Below are 16,978 nucleotides of genomic sequence, written 5' to 3' on the forward strand. Positions count from 1 at the left end.
TGTACAGGTGACAGATGGCAGTCTGGAGAGAGTAAGCCCTGGGAATCAGGAATGGGGGGCAGTGTCTGGGAGGACCATAGCAGCAGGTGTGGGTAAGGAAGGTTGCTGGCGCTGGCATGATGGGATTCATGCGCTCAGGAGTCAGACCAGGGGCAGCTGGGATGTTGATAGCCCCTGTGATTATGGACTGTTTACCAACCCCAGTTACTGTGTTCATAAGTAAAATGTGTTTGGTACCAAAGCTGGGGGGCTACTGTGCTCCAGTTATGAAATATCCCCACAGACTCTGAATAAAAGCCCAGGTCCCAAGCTGGTGGCAGTGTTTAAGGAGGGGCTGGAGGACATGGGTCCTTAGGGGTGGGTACCTGGGGCTCTCTTGTCCGGCACCTTGCTGACTCTCTGTGTTGAACCGCGGCCTGAACAGCTATGCACATGCACACACCTCTGAAGCTGAGGGAAAGCAGCCGTTCCCATCTCTGAGTTGTTCCTGGTGGGTCCTTCGTCACAGCTGCACAGGACTGTACTCAGCTCAGTAACAATACAGAAGACCAGAGCAGTGACCAGACAAGTCCCAGGAAGCCAAAGCAGAATGATTGAAGGGTTAAGGGTGGCCCAGACTGCAGAGTGACTTCAAGACCTGCCCGGGCAACTTAGTGAAATCTCATCTTAAAAATAAAAAGCAACTGGGCATGGCAGTGCCCTCCTTCAATCCCAACACTGGGACCCTGCTAGTTTGATGCCAGCCTGGTCTATATGAGTTCTATGAATGTAGACAGGAATACATAGACTGTCTCAAAACACATATACACATACACACACACACACATACATACATGCATACATACATACATACATAGCAAAGAGCTGGTAAGATAGATGGCTTGGCCAGTGAAGGCAAGGCACCTGCCACCGAGCCTGATGACCCGAGTCTGATCCCCAGGACCCACATGATGGAAGGAGAGAGTCCATTGCTACAAGGTGTCCTCTATCCTCTACACACGCACTGCACACACACACATACACACACTGCACACACATACACATACACACACAGGCATGAAAAATTTTAAAAAGTTAAGCCAGGTATAGTGACACCCATGGCTATAATCCCAGCACTCAGGAGGCAGGGGCAGGCAGATATCTTAAGTTTAATCAAGCCAGACTGGCCTACATAGTTTCAGGCCAGAAAGGGCTACACGATGAGACCCTGTTTTTTTTTTTTTTTAAAAAAAAAAAAAGCTAAAAAGCAGGTAGGCACGTAGCTTGGTGGCAGAAAACTTGCCTATGATGTGCAAGGACCTGGGCTTAATCCCCAGTGTTGGAAAAAAAAAAAAAAAGCTCAGGGGTGAAGTAGATCCTCCCCATGGGAGAGACATCACCTGAGGGTTTATGAGGATGTGCTAGCCAGCTGAAGGAACACCTTTGCCTGGGCTGTGCTTGGTGGCGGTGAGTTGCTCATTCTGGAGCAGGGTGGCAGTGGTAGGCAGTGCTGGAAAGGTAAGCTGGCATCAGTGGCCTGGCAGGGGGGCAGCTAGGACTGCCGTGGGTGCTGCACCACTGCCCCTCCGCAGCAGAGCCCTCAGGGCTCCAGACCCTGCTCATGCTCAGTGCATGCAGCCCTGTGATGCACAAGGCATGGCACGGCGTGGGATGGAGCCCGGGGAGGCCGGCAGCTGGAAAGGAACTGGGATGCGGTGTGCTCCAGGGACAGGGAAGTCATTTGAAAATTCTCAGGGAAAGGAGTGCAGGGGAGTTCTGGCCTCTCACCAACATTTACCATAGCGCCGGGCATGGTGGCAGGCATCTTTAATGCCAGCGTACAGGAGGCTAAGGCAGATGGATCTCTGTAAATTCGGAGCCAGTCTGGTCTACATGGGTTGTTCCAGGTCAGCCAGGGCTACATAGCGAGACCATATCTAAGTAAATAAGTAATAGAGAAATATCCCAGGTAGCAATGCTTGGCTCAACCCTGTGGAGTCTGACCTGAGCCTGCTGCCTGCTCACCACCACTGGGCAATGCTCCTGGCTCTAAGATGGCCAGACAAGCAAAGACTGATGTCAGAAGGCGGTGAGGACTGGGATGGTCTCGTCGTCATACACCCCTGGGATCTCCGTCGACAGGTGGGGCAGTTGGCTGTAACAAACCTCTGACGTCAAAGGAGAAAGTTTATTTCAGTCATCCTTTCAGAAGCTTTAGCCTGCAGACGGGGTCTCACTTTGGAATCCACGCTAGCTCGGGCTGGCTATGGAGCCCATGGCAATCCTCCACCATCTAGCAGTGCCGAGTGGAGCCTTTAGCACCTAGGCCCTGGAGGACAGTCCAGATCCACCTGAGCAGGCGCCAGTCATACCTCGGCCTTGCCAAGTGTCTGCAGAGACACCATCCAGCCTTGACAAGGTTAGAGGCAAGGCATAAGTATCCAGGTGTAGTACTTAGGGCTGTAACCCTAGCACTCAGGGGGCAGAGCCAGAAGGGTCTCAAGTTTGAGGCCAACCTGGTCAACAGAGAAATGCAGGTTAGTATGGGCTACGAAACAAGATCTCATCTCACACGTACGTACATGCACACCCCAAAAGAGAAAAGCAACTAAAAACAAATGTTGGGTGACAACACCTAACATCATTTCCCTTGGGCCGAGCAGGACTGAGCCAGCCTGTCACTCATGTGCCATTAATTATCCCATCCTCATTGTCATATGGGAGACTGCAGACCACAGCCCTGTCCAGCGGCCCCTTGTCTGGCCTCTGACCTCACTGCTCCTTACCCCACCCCCTGGTGGCCGTGGGAACACTTCTGCCTCTTTTCCCTGGTAGATCTTTCAGGGTGATGTTCCTCTCGGTACCTTTTAGTGAGTTGTCCTGTCCGCCTGACGCCTGGTCGTTGCTGTGTCCTGGAACTTTCTCCAAGCACACTAGGCTGCACCACAGTGCTCCCTGTTCACATGTCCTGTGTCCCACTTTGGGAACGATCTCAGAGTTTTGCCTCTAAACTGGACTGTGTCCCCTTGGACATGACCTCATTCTGTAGGTGCTTTCAGAGAATGGAGTCTCTCCCCATAGCCGAATGGCACAAAGTGACCTCCTGGGAAACGTGGGCTAGAGAAAACAAAGGAAGTGGTGTTGGTTTTCTGTTTTCTGTTTTCTTTCTCTTTTTTCTTTTTCCTTCTGAGACAGGGTTTCTCTGTGTAACAGTCCTGGCTATCCTGAAACTTGCTCTATATACCAGGCTGGCCTCAAACACAGAGATCCACCTGCCTCTGCCGCCCAGAGTCCTGGGATTAAAGGTGTGCGCCACCATCAATCACCAGGTAGGCACAAATGGCATCCCGAAGACACAGTAGATGGAATGTGTGCCTAGCAACAGTGACACACACACACACACACACACACACACACACACACACACGTAGACACACGCGCAGCTCTCCTAGCACCTTGGTAGCGGCTCTGGGAGAAGGGAGGAAACCTATGGAATAAGAGGCTGGCAGGGTGGAGCAGGGTTGGGGGTGAGGACACCACTTAGACATTCAGCCTCCTTATCTAGGGGAACCGGGGCAACATGGCTACAAGCCCAGAGGTAGGTAGATGACCCAATGACCAAAAACAGAGGTCTGAAACAGAGGCCAAGACATACTCAGCCTTCAAGGGTCAGGGACCGTGTGGCCCATCTGCCTTAGCCCTTGACGCCAAAAGGGTAAAGACCTGAAGCCAACCCTTGTGCCTAGACCATACTATTCCCCAGCAGGGCCACAATGTGTTCAGTGTTTTGTAATACTAGCCCTTAACTCTACAACAACCAACGACAGAATGAAGGGGCAGCCAGCCAGATGTGGATGTACACACTGGGAACTCATTCAGGAGGATCAGATGTTCAAGGCCATCTTTGTCTACACAGTGAGTTTGAGGCTAGCCTGGGCTACGTGCGATCCTAGTCTCAAACAGCAAAAACCAAAAACAACAAAGGAACCTAGCCAGGCATGGTGTGGCAAGCCTGTAATCCCAGTGCTTGAGAAGCTGAGACATGAGGGTATCAATTCACAGGTGGCCTGGGCTACACAGGAAGACTCAGTTACAAATAACAATAATAATTTTAAAACAAAAATAGGGACGGGGAGATGGCTCAGTCAGTACTCTCTGCACAAGCATGTAGACCCGAGTCCCATCTCTAGCCTCTGTGTAAACATCCACCTGTGGTCCATCCTTCAATCTAAGCAGAGGAAAATGGGTCCCTGATGCTCACTGTCAACCAGCCCAATCTGCTTGGTGAGTTCCAGGTCAGCAAGAGAGCCTGTTTAAAAGAGCAGGGCTCTGCCAGGCAGTGGTGGCACACACCTTTAATCCCAGCACTCTGGAGGCAGAGGCAGGTGGATCTCTGTGAGTTCAAGACCAGTCTGGTCTACAGAGTGAGTTCCAGGACAGCCTGGAACTCTGGATTTACACAGAGAAACCCTGTCTCGAAAAACCAAAAACAACCAACAAAAACAAGACTCCTAAAGACCTTCACCAGAGGTCCTCTGGCCTACACACACACACACACACACACACACACACACACACACACGAATAGTTGGGTACCAGCCTGCCTGTGGAGCTGACAGGTGACATGAGCCACATGCTGTGGGTGCTAGGAGCCCAGACCCTGAGTCTTCTGCAGGAGCTGTGTATGCCCTTTAACAGCTGAACCATCTCTCTAGCCCATTTTTTTTCTCTTTTTATTCTTTATCTTTTTCTTTATGAGACAGGATCTTTCTATGTAGTCCCGGTTGTCTTAGAACTCACTCTGTAGACCAGTTTGGCCTCAAACTCAGAGGTCTGCCTGCTTCTGCCTCCCGGGAGCTGGAATTAAAGACAGGTGCCACCAGGCCTGGCTTTATTGCTATTAGAATATTTTGTACCGTGTGTGGTAGTCCAGCGCTGCTGCCATGGGCAGCCACACAGCCTGTGCCGCAGGCCAAGACCTGTCTTGAAAAACCTGTTTTCTTCAACCTTTCTCTTAGTTTTTCAAACATGAAACACAGTTTTATTATTATTATCTTAAGATTTATTTGTTTATTATGTATACAGTGTTCTGCCTGCATATATGCCTGCAGGCCAGAAGAGAGCACCAGATCTCATTATGAATGGTTGTGACCCATCATGTGGTTGCTGGGAATTGAACTCAGGGCCTCTGGACGAGCAGTCAGTGCTCTTAACCTCTGAGCCATCTCTCCAGCCCTCCACAGTTCTAATTTGTGATGCTCCTGTATCAGTTCTGAGCAGTTTTCAGTTAAAAATATTTATTATTATTATTATTATTATTATTATTATAAGCTGGTTTATTTTCCTGCTTCTTTGCAATACCTCCAAGTTTTTTGTTTTGTTTACTTATTTGAGACAGGGTTTCTCTATGTAGCCCTGGCTGTCTTGGAACTCTGTATAGACCAAGCTGGTTTTGAACTCAGAGATCTGCCTGCCTCTGCTTCCTGAAAGCTGGGGACTAAATATGTGTGCCAACATGCCTGGCTCCTCCAAATATTTTGTTTGTTCGTTCATTTTTCTCAAGACAGAGTGTCTGTGTGTAGCTTTGGAGCCTGTCCTGGAATTCACTCTGCCTCCCGAGTGCTGGGAGTGCTCTCTCCCTGGGCATGGTGACACATGTCCACCCACCACCCAGGAGGCTCACAAAAAGCACATGGTTGTTCTGCGCTTCGTAGCGAGTTCCACGCCCGTCAGGGATGATACATAGTGAGACTTTGCCACAAACAGACCAAACTGTTGAATGCCATCAATTTTTTAAAGATTTATTGATTTATATGTGTTTTGCCTGTACCACCTGCTTGTTCGCGGGGGTCAGAAGAAGCTGTTGGATTCTCTGGAAATGGATGTGTGCATCTATCTCTCGGGTGCTGAGAACCTAGCAAGACCTCTGCAAGATCAGTAAATGCTCTTAACCCCTGAGCCATCTCTCCAGCTGAAACTTAATCTTACTCAGATTTCTTCAGTCTGAGTAACTTTACTGATCAGGACGTGACAGTCTGGACCAGATCTTATGAAGTTGTCCGTGACCCAAACAAGTGGCACCCCGGGGATCGGGGGACTCTACCTGTGTTTCCCCCGTGCTCAGCGGGAAGCTCAGAGGAGCTTGACATTCGGGCCGTAGGGTGCCCCACGCATTTCCGCTTCACTACAGCCTGCTTTACAAACATGGGGACAAATAGCAGGAAGGGCCTCGGCTCCACACCCGGGTACAGCCCTGCACGCCAGCTCCCGGTTCCTCGGATTCTACGGTGCAGCCCGGAAAGCGAGCCGCCCGGCCACCTTCCCGTTGTGCGGCCCTTTGCCGCCCCCTGCCGCCGCAGCGTGGATACGGCAGGCCCGCCCACCCTCATTCGGATTGGCCAGTGTGCAGAACTCGGGCGCCGAGGCCCCGCCTCCTCTCCGGGTCCTTTGATCACGCGCCGGAGGGCTCTTCCGGGGCCAGAGCCAACCCTCGGTGTTGCTGTCAGAGCGCTCGGCGGGAGGTAAGGCATGGCCGGGCTGGATGGGCTGCAGCGCGCCAGCACCTGGTAGCTCGGGATGCCGGGGTTCCAAGGCGCCCACGGGGGCTGCGACCCATCGGCATGCCCAGCTCCCCTTCCCCGCCCTGATCCCCGAGCTTCCCCGCACCGAGGGAGCCACCTTCTGCCCGCTGTGTCGGACCAGCATCCTAAGACCGGCCTCATACCCTTCCGGTTCTGGCCCCCTCGACCCGAGACGGGAAGCTCGCGACTGGGAACTGGCAAAACTGGCCCACGGACAGGGGGCAGTTAGCTCGTCTCTCTTCCTCTCTGAGTCTGGGATAGGAACTTGGGCCATCTTTAATGCCACCGCCCCAGGATGATCTCCTTTCTGTCGATGGGGGCCATCCTCTCCACCTCTGCCAGTCAGCCCTGGCCGGGAGGGGAGAAAACATGGGAGGAGCCCCGGGTGTATTAGAGGCAGGTGACATCATCTAGAAGATAGTGTCCACCTAGTACCTGAGACCGATGCTGAGGACCGTGTCTAGGGTTACATCAGGCACTAGGAGGGTGTAGAACCCAGACCTGGAACCCCTAGCCTGTAGTGTGGGGACGGAACCAGGACCCCTTCACATGATCCCACAGGCCCCTTCGCTGCAGTGCAGGGCCCTCTTTTCCCTCCATCTAGCCTTGTCCCTGCACCTAACCTCCCAGCAGTTGACACCTACAAAAACTTAGCAGGCGTCTGTCTGAGCTGGGCCACACCCCCACGTGTGCGTAAGCGCTGGGCAGGAAGCAGGCGGCTTGGCTGGGATCTGGGCCTACTCTTCATGTTCTGAGCCCCGATTATCTGGGTGTCTCATCCTAGTGTTTGGCCTCAAGTTTTCCTGGATGGATTTCTACTCCAGCTCTCGGGGAGGGATACAAACCTGCATCACCATAGGGTACAAATGGTAACCTTCCTTCCTCCTCCCCAGGGAGCCCAGGGGAGGCGCCCTCCCGAGGCCACCATTGCCCATGCAGACCACCCAGCCACCTGGCTACTGATGTCATGAGTAACACGACAGTGCCCAATGCCCCCCAGGCCAACAGCGACTCCATGGTTGGCTATGTGTTGGTGCCTTTCTTCCTCATCACCCTGGTCGGGGTGGTGGTGGCTGTGGTAAGGAGCCCCACATCAGACGTGGCTAGGGCAGCCGATGGGTGGGCCTGGCCTAGTGCCCACAGCATCTCAGCTGTCCTTCAAAGGTGTGGATGTGGGTCCTCGGCAGGGCCATGCTGACCTCCCCAGCTTCTACAGTCCTATGTCTCTTGTTACAGGTAATGTACGTGCAGAAGAAAAAGCGGTGAGTGCCCTAACCCCTGGTACTATGCCCTCTAGCTGAAATGCTTCTTTTTCCAGACTTTGGCTAGTTATTGGAGGTCCTTTAATGGCCCAGTTATCCCTGGCTTGAGGGAGGGAAGCAGGTTTAGGGCCCAGGTTGAGCCTGACCCTCCCATTCCCCAAGGGTGGACCAGCTTCGCCATCACCTGCTACCCATGTACAGCTATGACCCTGCAGAAGAGCTCCACGAGGCGGAGCAGGAGCTGCTGTCTGATGTGGGCGACCCCAAGGTGAGAGCATTCTCACCATCAAGCACTATCCTGCCTGGAGATTGTTCTGCCCTTACTGGACCAGTCAGGTACCACTAACAGAAGCTTGGCACAGGGTGCTGGAGCCTCTTGCTCTTCTCCACAGGTGGTACATGGTTGGCAGAGCAGCTACCAGCACAAGCGAATGCCCCTGCTGGACATCAAGACATGACGGTTCATGCCCCTCTTACTTGCTATCCACAGCTGGCCCTAAGCCAAGCCTGTTTTCCTTGTGGAGTGGGTGACAGCCTTGCTTTCTCTAGCCTGCTTGGACCTTGCTGTGGCATAATCCAAGAGGCCTCTGGAGTTGTTCCCATGGTGACAGGCCCAGATGTATAGTAACCGGTGTATATATTTTGTAAATAAACTTTGATGGCTTCACTTTTCCCTTGCTGAGTGGGACAGGCTGGCTGCCGGCTACATCTTTCACCCCTTGATTGCTTCATGTCTTGCTTACCCCATCTCACACACTGGCAGCTCAGTCCAGAAAAGGCTGTTTTTTTATTCAAGTAACTGCAAATAGGAAATCAGAGGGGGAGCCCCAGGCTGGGCCAAATACTGACCATCCCTCCCCTACAGAACGAGGGGAGGTGGTCCTACACCCCTTTCCCATCAAAACGGGCCCCCCCTCCTCTCTGCTGCAGCATCCAAGGGGCAGGGCCCCATCATCCCTGGTGTGGGGTGGTTGGTAGCCAGCCTGCTGCACCCCAGCCCCCCTTCCCCCTAGTGTCTCGGGGAGAATGCAGGCAGAACAGGAGGATGAACTTTTGGCGCTGGTAGCAGCAGCAATGGTGGGTGTCTAAGAATGAACATTGAACAAAAAACAACACAACTGTCCAGAGGTAGTTTGTGAACAGAGGAGAAGATGGAACCAGAACCTTGGGGGGCAGGGAGGAGCAGAAGGGGGGGGCAAGGCTAGCTCCTTGGTGCCCCACTGGAGGAAGTGGGGGAGGTGAGTTAGCGCCCCAACTGCCTTAGGTGAATGTCAGAGAATAGGACCTCACCCTGGAGATGGGTGTGACCCCATCTGTCACTGCATTGGGTCCCAGGTGAGAACAAGGTGGGCGGGCCATCATGTCCTACTTCCTGTAGTCCAAGGGACTCTAGCCAACCTAATGCAGGGTCTAGGTAAGGTGGGGCAAAAGTGACTGAGAAACCCACCTGGTGACAGTTCGGTGAGGGGTGGGGGCGAGCCGGGATCTATGTATCCCTGCACGGACCACACTTGCTGCGGCCAGGTCAGCCAATGGGGTTTGTCTGAATTGAGATGGGGCTGGGGCCCATTAAGGCCAGGGAATGCTCCCAGGACCCTACACAAGGAAGCCAGGAACAGCAGAGCAGAGGGGACCTGCAAGAGAAAGAGCCCGGAGAGCAGCGTCTCCAGGGCCGTGCGCAGCAGGGCAGGCTGCGGCTACGTGGGAAGTTAGCCTTGTCGGGAGAGGGCAGGTGTGTTGGGAAGGAGGGCACAGGGACTGAGCCAAACCCTGCTCCCGTGGGTGCTGCAGAGCCTGCAGCTGGTGCGGTAGTGTGCAGTGGGGGTGGGGAGGGGGCTGGAAGCAGGGCTTCCGGTCCCAGGGAAGCTGCTCCTGTGATGGCCAAGGAGCAGGCGGCACTGCGCGTGGTCACTGCTCCTCCTCCGAGGACTCCTGGGAGATGCCCTCCTCTTCCTCCTTCTCCTGTAGGAGGCAGAACAACTCTGGGCCTGGCCCTCCTCCTTCGCCAACACCCCTCCCTCCCAGGCTCTCCTCTGCAGGAGGGGGATGAGTCAGGGCTGAGTGTGTGGTGACTCAGCAACCTCCACGCTGCTTTCATTCATAAAAATGAAGGATTTAAAGGGAGGAAAACCCACACACACACACTTGCTCTCACATACAGGCAGCTCACGCAGGCCAGACCAGGCACCTAGCCCAGGCTGAGCTGAGGGCTGAGAAAGTGGCAAGCTCTCCAGGGAGGAGGCAGAGGGCATGAGACTATATATAACGGGAGGGGAGCCACTAGGTGGCACAGGGCAGGTGTGGTGCCGGCTGCATCCCAGAAGGCCTGAGGTAGCCAATGGCTGACACTGTGAGCCAGGGTGGGAAGGAAGTGAGCCCCAGGGGTTCACTCACTGGACGGGAATGTTGGGACACCACAGTGCCAGGCAAACTCCAAAACAACCAATTTCCTGTTACTCATTCTTGGGGTGTAGCCAGCAGGGCCCCCCAGCCCCTCCACTAAGGGGTGGCTCAGCTCAAGGAATGGACAGCTTGGAAGCAGGGCCAAGAACACAGTATCCTGGAGGCACAGGCCCCCTGCATTGGCCCCCACTTTTCCCTGTCCAGATCTGCACTTCCTGGCCTTTCCACGAAGGTCCTAATAAGGGGGTAGGTACATGGGCACAAAGCGTGCCTCTCAGTGGGTGCCTGAAATTAGGAATTATCTTCTCAAGCAGAAGAGTCCTGAACTCATGTTAACAGGTTTCACGCATGCTCAAACACCCCTGGCCACACTGGGGGCACTCTTAACACTGGCCCCAAAGAATGAGAACCTACCAGTTTCTTGGGTCTGCCCCTCGGTTTCCTCCCTGGAGCGGCGGCAGTTTTCTAGAGTGAGAAGAAACAACTCAGTCCAGAGTGCTGAGCAAGCAGCCCTCACCGCCGCAAAGCCCAGGTGAGGGGGGCGAGGCTGGCGCGGAGCAGCCCAGGACCACCAGGTCCACCCTGGCCAGTTGCTGATGACTGGCCATCCCACGCCCCCACATCCAACACCCCCCCCACTCCCCCTTCCACAAGTGACTCAGAGGATATGAGTCGCGCGCTAAAAAGTAAAATAAAAACAAAGACGACTCTTTGGAAGGCCGATGGCACTGACTCCCTGCATGGTGCATGCCCTCAGGATGAACGAGGGTGACGGTCCCAGCGCAGAGCTGGCAAAGGCCTTCACTCTCACTATCTTGCCTTTTTCCAGACCTGAAAAGCTACAACTCCTAACTTGGTTTCCCCACTGTCCTAGGCACCCCAATTTCTACAATTAGCAACAATCCACAGATGCCCTTGGCATCTACAGGTTGCCCTGTAGAAGAGTCTCACCCGTGTCTTGGCGGCACCCTTATTTTTGCTTCCCTTTGGTCGGCCCCGAGGTCTCTTCGGTGTTGGCACTTCACTGGGCTCCTTCTGCAAAGACAGGTGGGAGTCAGGGATATGGCAGCAGCCAAAGCCCCGGGGACCCCAAATTTGCCTGATCACCATCAAGCTCCTGGCCCCCAGCCTCTGAAGGTTTTAGACCAAAGATAAGAAACCAAAGACCTCTGGGAAAGATGTCCCTGGGGCAGGGAAGCCACTGCTAGGTGGCCCTGATCAATTCTTGGGCTACTGATCTTCTGCAAACTGCCTAATCCCATAGCTTGTCTCACCTGTAAAAGGTGGCGTATTAACACCTAGTGGCGTCAGGTGAGTCAAATCCACAGCAAAGTCAATGTCCAGCATTGGCCACAACTGCTGCCACCCCTCCTGTCTTACATGGGAAACCCCTCTCCAGGAGAGAAGCCACACACAGACCAAACCTTTGGTCAGCCCAAGCCAGAATAAAAGGTTGTGTTTTAAGTCAGGCATGGGGGCTCCCTCCCACTTATAATCAATACCAGCACTCAAGAATCTGAGCCAGGAGTATATAGTGAATGAGGCCATCCTCGGCCACAGAACCGCCTCAAACAAAATCAAAAGCCAGCCTTGGTCCAGTGACCACCGCCAGGTCCAGTAATGGGGCTGAAAAACAGAGGGTGCTGGGCTTACAGGCCTAGTCCCCCACAGGACCACCAACAGCACCCCTCACTCGAGAGACCTCTGAGAGCTCCAGGGCAGAGCCAGGCAGGTGGCACAGCCAATATCTTGCTGGCCACCCTCCCAGGGACCCTCCCAGGGACCTCACACGGGACTTCAGTGCCCACCCACTGGCCCAGGAACCCTTTCCCACTGGACACAGGAAGGACAGAAATGGATAGTAAGATGGAGAAACCCGGCAGCAACTGGACAGATATCGATTATGTGTTTAAAATTGTGTATATTAACAGCTGGGCCCTTGACTTCATTCTGAGCAGGGCAAAAATAAACAAATACTTTTAAGATGGGGCCTGGCCCTCCTGCCTCTACTCTTCTGGGTGGACTGCCATGTGGTGAGGCGCCACACCGAGTCCCTCAGACAGTTCTTGAAGGCAGTGAGCACAGAGATGGGAAAGGCCCATGCATACAGCAGGAGACAGTCCTGTACCCTCCCGGGATAGCCACACCCTGCTGGGTGCCAGGAGCCTCCCCAGCCCGAGAAAGGAAACAAATCAAAGGCTCTACTCACCCACCTGACTCCCTACCAGCGCCGGCCCAGGACTCACCGGAGGCTGCTTGCGCGGCCTGCCCCGGCCTCGCTTCTCAGTCCCGTCCTTCTCCTGCTTGGAGGCCAGGGGCTGGCTGGACTTTGAGCTGGACTCGCTCATCCTCCTTCTCTATGGGGCAGTTAGGGGGACTGGCTGTGATGCTGGGAGACAAAGTGGTGCCAATTACACAGGTGCCCTACCGTTCCTCCCACCGCTCACCATCCTGCCAGGGCTGCCACCCAGCAGGTCCAAGCCTGAGAACCAGAACAAATGCCATCACATACCTAAGACCCAGAGGTGGTGGCAACGGGTAGGGATGGAGGAATGAGAAGGGCAGATTCTCAAATAGACCCTGCCAATTAAAAGACTCTCTGGGTAGCAAGGCCGGATTCCCTGGGTCCAGGACAACGCCGTGTGTGTGTGTGTGTGTGTGTGTGTGTGTGTGTGTGTGTGTAAGAGAGAGAAAGAGAGAGTCACAAAGGGCCTGCACGCTGTACTTGGGGATCTCCCTCTAGAGAAGTCAAACAAGACAGTCAGCAAGCAGACTTCCAGTCAAGACCAAGTTTCAGCCACAGGCCCAGAAGACCCCACTCCATACTTCTGCAAGGACAGGGCAGTAGCGCTACCTGCAGAGCTACCCACGCTGGTGCTGAGGGATCAGGCTCACCACAGAAGCTGTGCCCCCAACCGTCTTTTCAGATTTCTGAGGCAACTACTAATTTTGACTCAATGACAGGAAAACATTTTGGAAACTTGTGATTTTTACAACACTTAACGATTCCTAATTCTCAAGCATCAAGAGATGCTCCAGATGGTGGAACTCTGCTAATTATTCGATTACAATATTTCAAACTTGAGACCCCTTTACACAGGGTGGCTGGGCCAGCTCCATCATTAGCGGCTGGGTCTGTTCCCTAATTACAAGCCGTGATTAGAATCTTACATAGCACCACAGGTCTCCTTCAAACCAAACATCAAAATTAATCAGCTAAATGAGTGCTGACCTCACACTGAGGTCTGCCCGAGGCCCTTGGGAGGGGGAGGATCATGGGAGAGAGCCGGCCCCGATCCCAGACAGAGACAGTGGGCCCAGCTTGCCTGCAGATCCCGGCTTCCTGGATACTGTTATACCACCCGGTGTCTTCCCAATCCTTACCGTTAGGGACTCTTTGAACCACCTGCTCCCCCAACGCCCACACTGAATTAGGAGCACAGAGTCCCGTCCAGGGAGACCAAGAAACCACTCATCTCCACCTGCTCCTGCACGCCAGGGAGGCCTGGCTTGCAGAAGCCACATTTAGGGTACAAGCCCGATGTGCTCTGGTGAGTCTCCAGCCTGTCTCCGCACACACAGTGGCCCTTCGATGTTTAGGCAACTAGGCAGGAATAACCAGAGGAATAACTCCTGGCAGGTCCATTGTTAGCTTTTTCTTTTTTTTTTTAACAGCTCAGAGAAGACTCAGGAATGGCCCAAGGTCACACAGCAACTTGGTAAAATGGAGCAGTTTCTGGCGGAATGCTTACAGACCGCAACTCTGCTTACTGAGAAGAAGCAGGTTAAGACCCTGGCGCCCTCTGCTCCAGACTGAGGGTGCCTCCGCCAGTGTCCCTGCCTGGCGGTTGTAGGCCGGCGAGTCTAGGCGCTAGGGCGAGGGGGAGGGGCGCTGGCCCTGCAGGCGCGGGAAACGGCGCACCCCGACCACATGCACCGCCACGCGGGTGCGCCCGGCCCCACTTCCTGCCAGAGGGGGCACCCAAGCCCGCCTTGGGGGCAGGAAACCTGGTGCGAGTTGGAGGAAGAAAACCCCCTCCTCCCTCCCCGAAAACCAAAACCTCAGAGGCGGGGGGAACCAAACAGAAACGGGGAGTCAAAGGGACTAGTTCTAACAGAACCCAGCAAAGCAGAGGAACCAGTTTGTAGTGGCGGAGGGAAGGCCCGGCCCTGGGGGCTGAGGAGGCGCGGGGCAGGGCCAAAGGTGTGTGGGTGAAGCCCCGAAACCCAGGCCCACGCGATCCGGCCTCGTCCACGCACAGCACGACCCTGGCAAAGGCCGAGGAAAGGCCAGGGAGGCATCGCGGGGCACCGGGCCCTACCCCCGCACTTCTAGAACTTCCCCGGCTGAGGGGGGGTGCGCGCCCACCTCCTGCCGCCGCGCTGCGCAGCGCGCGCCCCTCCCCGAGGCCGGGCTCGCCGAGCGCGAGGTGCACGGGCGCCGCCGGGTGCACAAGCGGCGCTCGCCGCAGCCGCGCGCCCCCTCCCCCTCCACGCGCCGGTCCCCGGGGGTCTCCGCACCCCCCGGGCGCGAGCGGGACGCCCTAGGCCTGGGGGACCGGAGGACGCGGCGCTCTGCGGAGCCCCCACCCCGGCCCCGCCGCCCGTCAGCCCGCCCGCGCGCACAGTGCGGCCTCCCCTTTCCCGCGGCCCGCGCAAGCCCGGGGCCTGGGAATAAAGCGGGCAGCGCGCGCCGCAGGCCCCCCGGGCGCGCCGCGGACACTCACCGCGAGCTCGGCAGGCCGCCGGCGGGGCGCGCTCGGGGCTGCCGGGCGCGGCGGGGCTGGGCGCAGGGGACCGGCCTGGGCTGCTCCGCTGCCGCCGCCGCCGCCGGTCGCAAATGCGGATCTGAAACCGGGAGAGAGGGCAGAGGCGCTGAGACCGCTGCGTGCGCGCCGCCCGGGCCCCCGCCGGGGATGTGTGTCACATCCGAGCTGGGGCGAGGGACCACGGACGGATCCTGCTCCCCCGGAGGATGGCGAGGGGCAGGAAGCTGGGCACGGCCCGTGCGCGGCCTCAATAAATAATAATGTGATTAGATTCTAGACCTAGAGAAAAAAAAAAGAAGCCACCCGAGCGGCGGCGAACTCACGCCTTCTTGGAGCCGCGCCAACACCAGAAATAGCCCCGACTCGGAGTCCCAATTAGAGAAGCGCAGCCCCGGCTCAGGGGAGCTTAAAAAGAGCGACCCAGGGGCAGGGGGGACGGGCCCGCCCGCGCCAGCCGTGTCACCGGGGGGGCGGGGCCATGCAAATGAGCCCGGGGATTTAAAAGGGCGGCCAGCCGCCGCTGCCGCCGCGCGCCTGTGGGTTGCCGACGCCGCGGAGCCTGCGCGCGCTGTGCGCGGGGGCGCGCGCCGACGGCCCTCGTTTCTCACAGTCCCTTGGGCGGGCGGGGGCGGGACCGGCGAAGGTGGCAGCGGCCCCGCCGTCGCCGTGGGGTGCCAGGGACACACCGATAAGGGGGCGTTGGCGGCCTCGAGCCCCGCGCGGCGGGGGTGTTGGGGGCTGCCCACGCGCACTCCCTGGCCCACGTCGACGGCCTTTTCTTCGTTCCTCCCTCTGACCGGTCGGGAGATGGCACGTGCGTCCTCACCTGGCCACACGGCCCCCGTGCAAACACCAGTAGTGAAATTCAAACGTGAAACTTGGCAAAGGCGGACGGTTTGAGTCCGGTAACGGCCGCCACCCAGGTGCCGGCTTCGAGGGAGCCGAACGATTGGCTCGTTCGCAGGTACACCGGAGGGAGGAGCCATGCGGTGACCTGCTGCGCGCCGCCTGGGGAGCACGCGGTGCCCCCGGTGTGATCCCTCCGCAGGGACTCAGTCTTCCAAAGGCGAGGGGTGCCTGCTGGAAGCGCCTTGAGGGCAGGGGTTCGAGTTTCCCGCCTCCGAGCGCTTGGCTCAACAAAAGACTTGTTGCTCGGGCCCGAGGAGAAAGCCAAAGTGGGAAGATGGCGCGCGGGGAAGCAGGCGCCGGCCGAGAGGCGAGCCCTGCAGGCCGTAGCCGGGCGCGGGCCCTGGACGCACCTCCCCACCTCGGTCCCCGAGGCGGCCTTTCCACACCTCTCGTGATGCAGAGAATTGCAATGCCGGCCCTGTGACACACGACTGTGACTCATAGCCCTGCTCCCCTTCCTCCGCGGTCAGCCCTCTCCTCGGGGGGCGCCCGGGCCTTGGAGCGCGGGGGGTGGGGGGTGGGGGGGGACGCGGGGCCCAGCGTGCGCCCGGCTGGAGGCGGAGTGGGAGCTGGGATAGGGGGGTTGAGGCGGGCCTCCAAGTTTCAGGAATGCCTCAGGAATGTTTCCGGTGGGGGGTGGGGAGTGTGGCGCGCCCAGCCCCCCACGGGCCGTGGGATGGAGCCCCGGGCGCGGGGCAGCACGTGCTCGGTGGGGGCGGGGCGCGGCGGTCGGGTGCGGGAGGCCTGAGCCGGCGGTGCAGGTCCCGGACTGAGGTCCAGGTGACCCTCCAGTCCCGGGGTGCCACTGGAGGGGGAGGAAGTCACGGCGGGGCGGGCCATCGGGTGGAGGGGAGCCTAGGGCACCCGGGCAGTCTGGGGGAGGAGCGGGCTGCCCCTTTGTGTGCAGCCGCTGTGGGGGCAGGGCGGGGTGGAAGCGCGCCGCGCCCTCCATCTTTGTGCCCCGCGAGCCGAGTTGGCTGGAGGGGCACGAAGTTGCTGAGAGCGTGGCGTGGTTGAGCAAGCTATCGGCTCCCACCAGCGCGTCTCCGCATGACACTGGTCGTTCGTGGCCAAC

General features: G+C 57.0%; 2 protein-coding genes across 9 annotated transcripts; one reads left to right on the forward strand and one right to left on the reverse strand.

Annotated features, from left to right (window-relative positions):
• Positions 1–6,367: 6,367 nt before the first annotated feature.
• On the forward strand, positions 6,368–8,494 carry Smim29 (small integral membrane protein 29). Of its 2 annotated transcripts, XM_087898398.1 has the most exons (5): positions 6,368–6,500; positions 7,454–7,638; positions 7,797–7,822; positions 7,985–8,090; positions 8,215–8,494. In XM_087898398.1, exons 2-5 carry the CDS (start codon positions 7,528–7,530, stop codon positions 8,278–8,280), a joined length of 309 nt encoding a protein of 102 aa, XP_087754524.1. In that variant the 5' UTR covers positions 6,368–6,500; positions 7,454–7,527; the 3' UTR covers positions 8,281–8,494. The 2 variants fall into 2 exon arrangements, with proteins under 2 accessions (XP_087754524.1, XP_048307124.1); XM_048451167.3 differs by lacking the exon at positions 7,454–7,638 and having other exon boundaries at positions 6,456–6,500.
• A 1,094-nt stretch (positions 8,495–9,588) lies between these two features.
• On the reverse strand, positions 9,589–15,464 carry Hmga1 (high mobility group AT-hook 1). Of its 7 annotated transcripts, XM_087898394.1 has the most exons (6): positions 15,318–15,464; positions 14,953–15,073; positions 12,439–12,614; positions 11,177–11,260; positions 10,640–10,690; positions 9,589–9,784 (listed from the first exon to the last, which is right to left on the reverse strand). In XM_087898394.1, exons 3-6 carry the CDS (start codon positions 12,571–12,573, stop codon positions 9,731–9,733), a joined length of 324 nt encoding a protein of 107 aa, XP_087754520.1. In that variant the 5' UTR covers positions 12,574–12,614; positions 14,953–15,073; positions 15,318–15,464; the 3' UTR covers positions 9,589–9,730. The 7 variants fall into 7 exon arrangements, with proteins under 7 accessions (XP_087754520.1, XP_087754522.1, XP_085536036.1 ...); XM_087898396.1 differs by lacking the exon at positions 14,953–15,073 and having other exon boundaries at positions 9,589–9,781; positions 15,318–15,463; XM_085679910.2 differs by lacking the exon at positions 14,953–15,073 and having other exon boundaries at positions 15,318–15,463.
• Positions 15,465–16,978: the final 1,514 nt, after the last annotated feature.

Source organism: Myodes glareolus, chromosome 18 (assembly GCF_982192425.1).
Source record: "Myodes glareolus chromosome 18, mMyoGla1.1, whole genome shotgun sequence".
NCBI classification, from domain to species: Eukaryota; Metazoa; Chordata; class Mammalia; order Rodentia; family Cricetidae; genus Myodes; species Myodes glareolus.

Bases quoted from the DNA above. Each gene is read 5' to 3' on its own strand.
- Smim29 (XM_087898398.1), top strand. From the start codon at position 7,528: ATGAGTAACACGACAGTGCCCAATGCCCCCCAGGCCAACAGCGACTCC. The intron at 7,823-7,984 runs GTGAGTGCCCTA...CCATTCCCCAAG, and splicing joins TACGTGCAGAAGAAAAAGCG to GGTGGACCAGCTTCGCCATC. The intron at 8,091-8,214 runs GTGAGAGCATTC...TCTTCTCCACAG, and splicing joins CTGATGTGGGCGACCCCAAG to GTGGTACATGGTTGGCAGAG.
- Hmga1 (XM_087898394.1), bottom strand. From the start codon at position 12,573: ATGAGCGAGTCCAGCTCAAAGTCCAGCCAGCCCCTGGCCTCCAAGCAG. The intron at 11,261-12,438 runs GTGGGTGAGTAG...CTGTCTTTGCAG, and splicing joins CGGCGCTGGTAGGGAGTCAG to AAGGAGCCCAGTGAAGTGCC. The intron at 9,785-10,639 runs GTAGGTTCTCAT...TGCCTCCTACAG, and splicing joins GGGGCAGACCCAAGAAACTG to GAGAAGGAGGAAGAGGAGGG.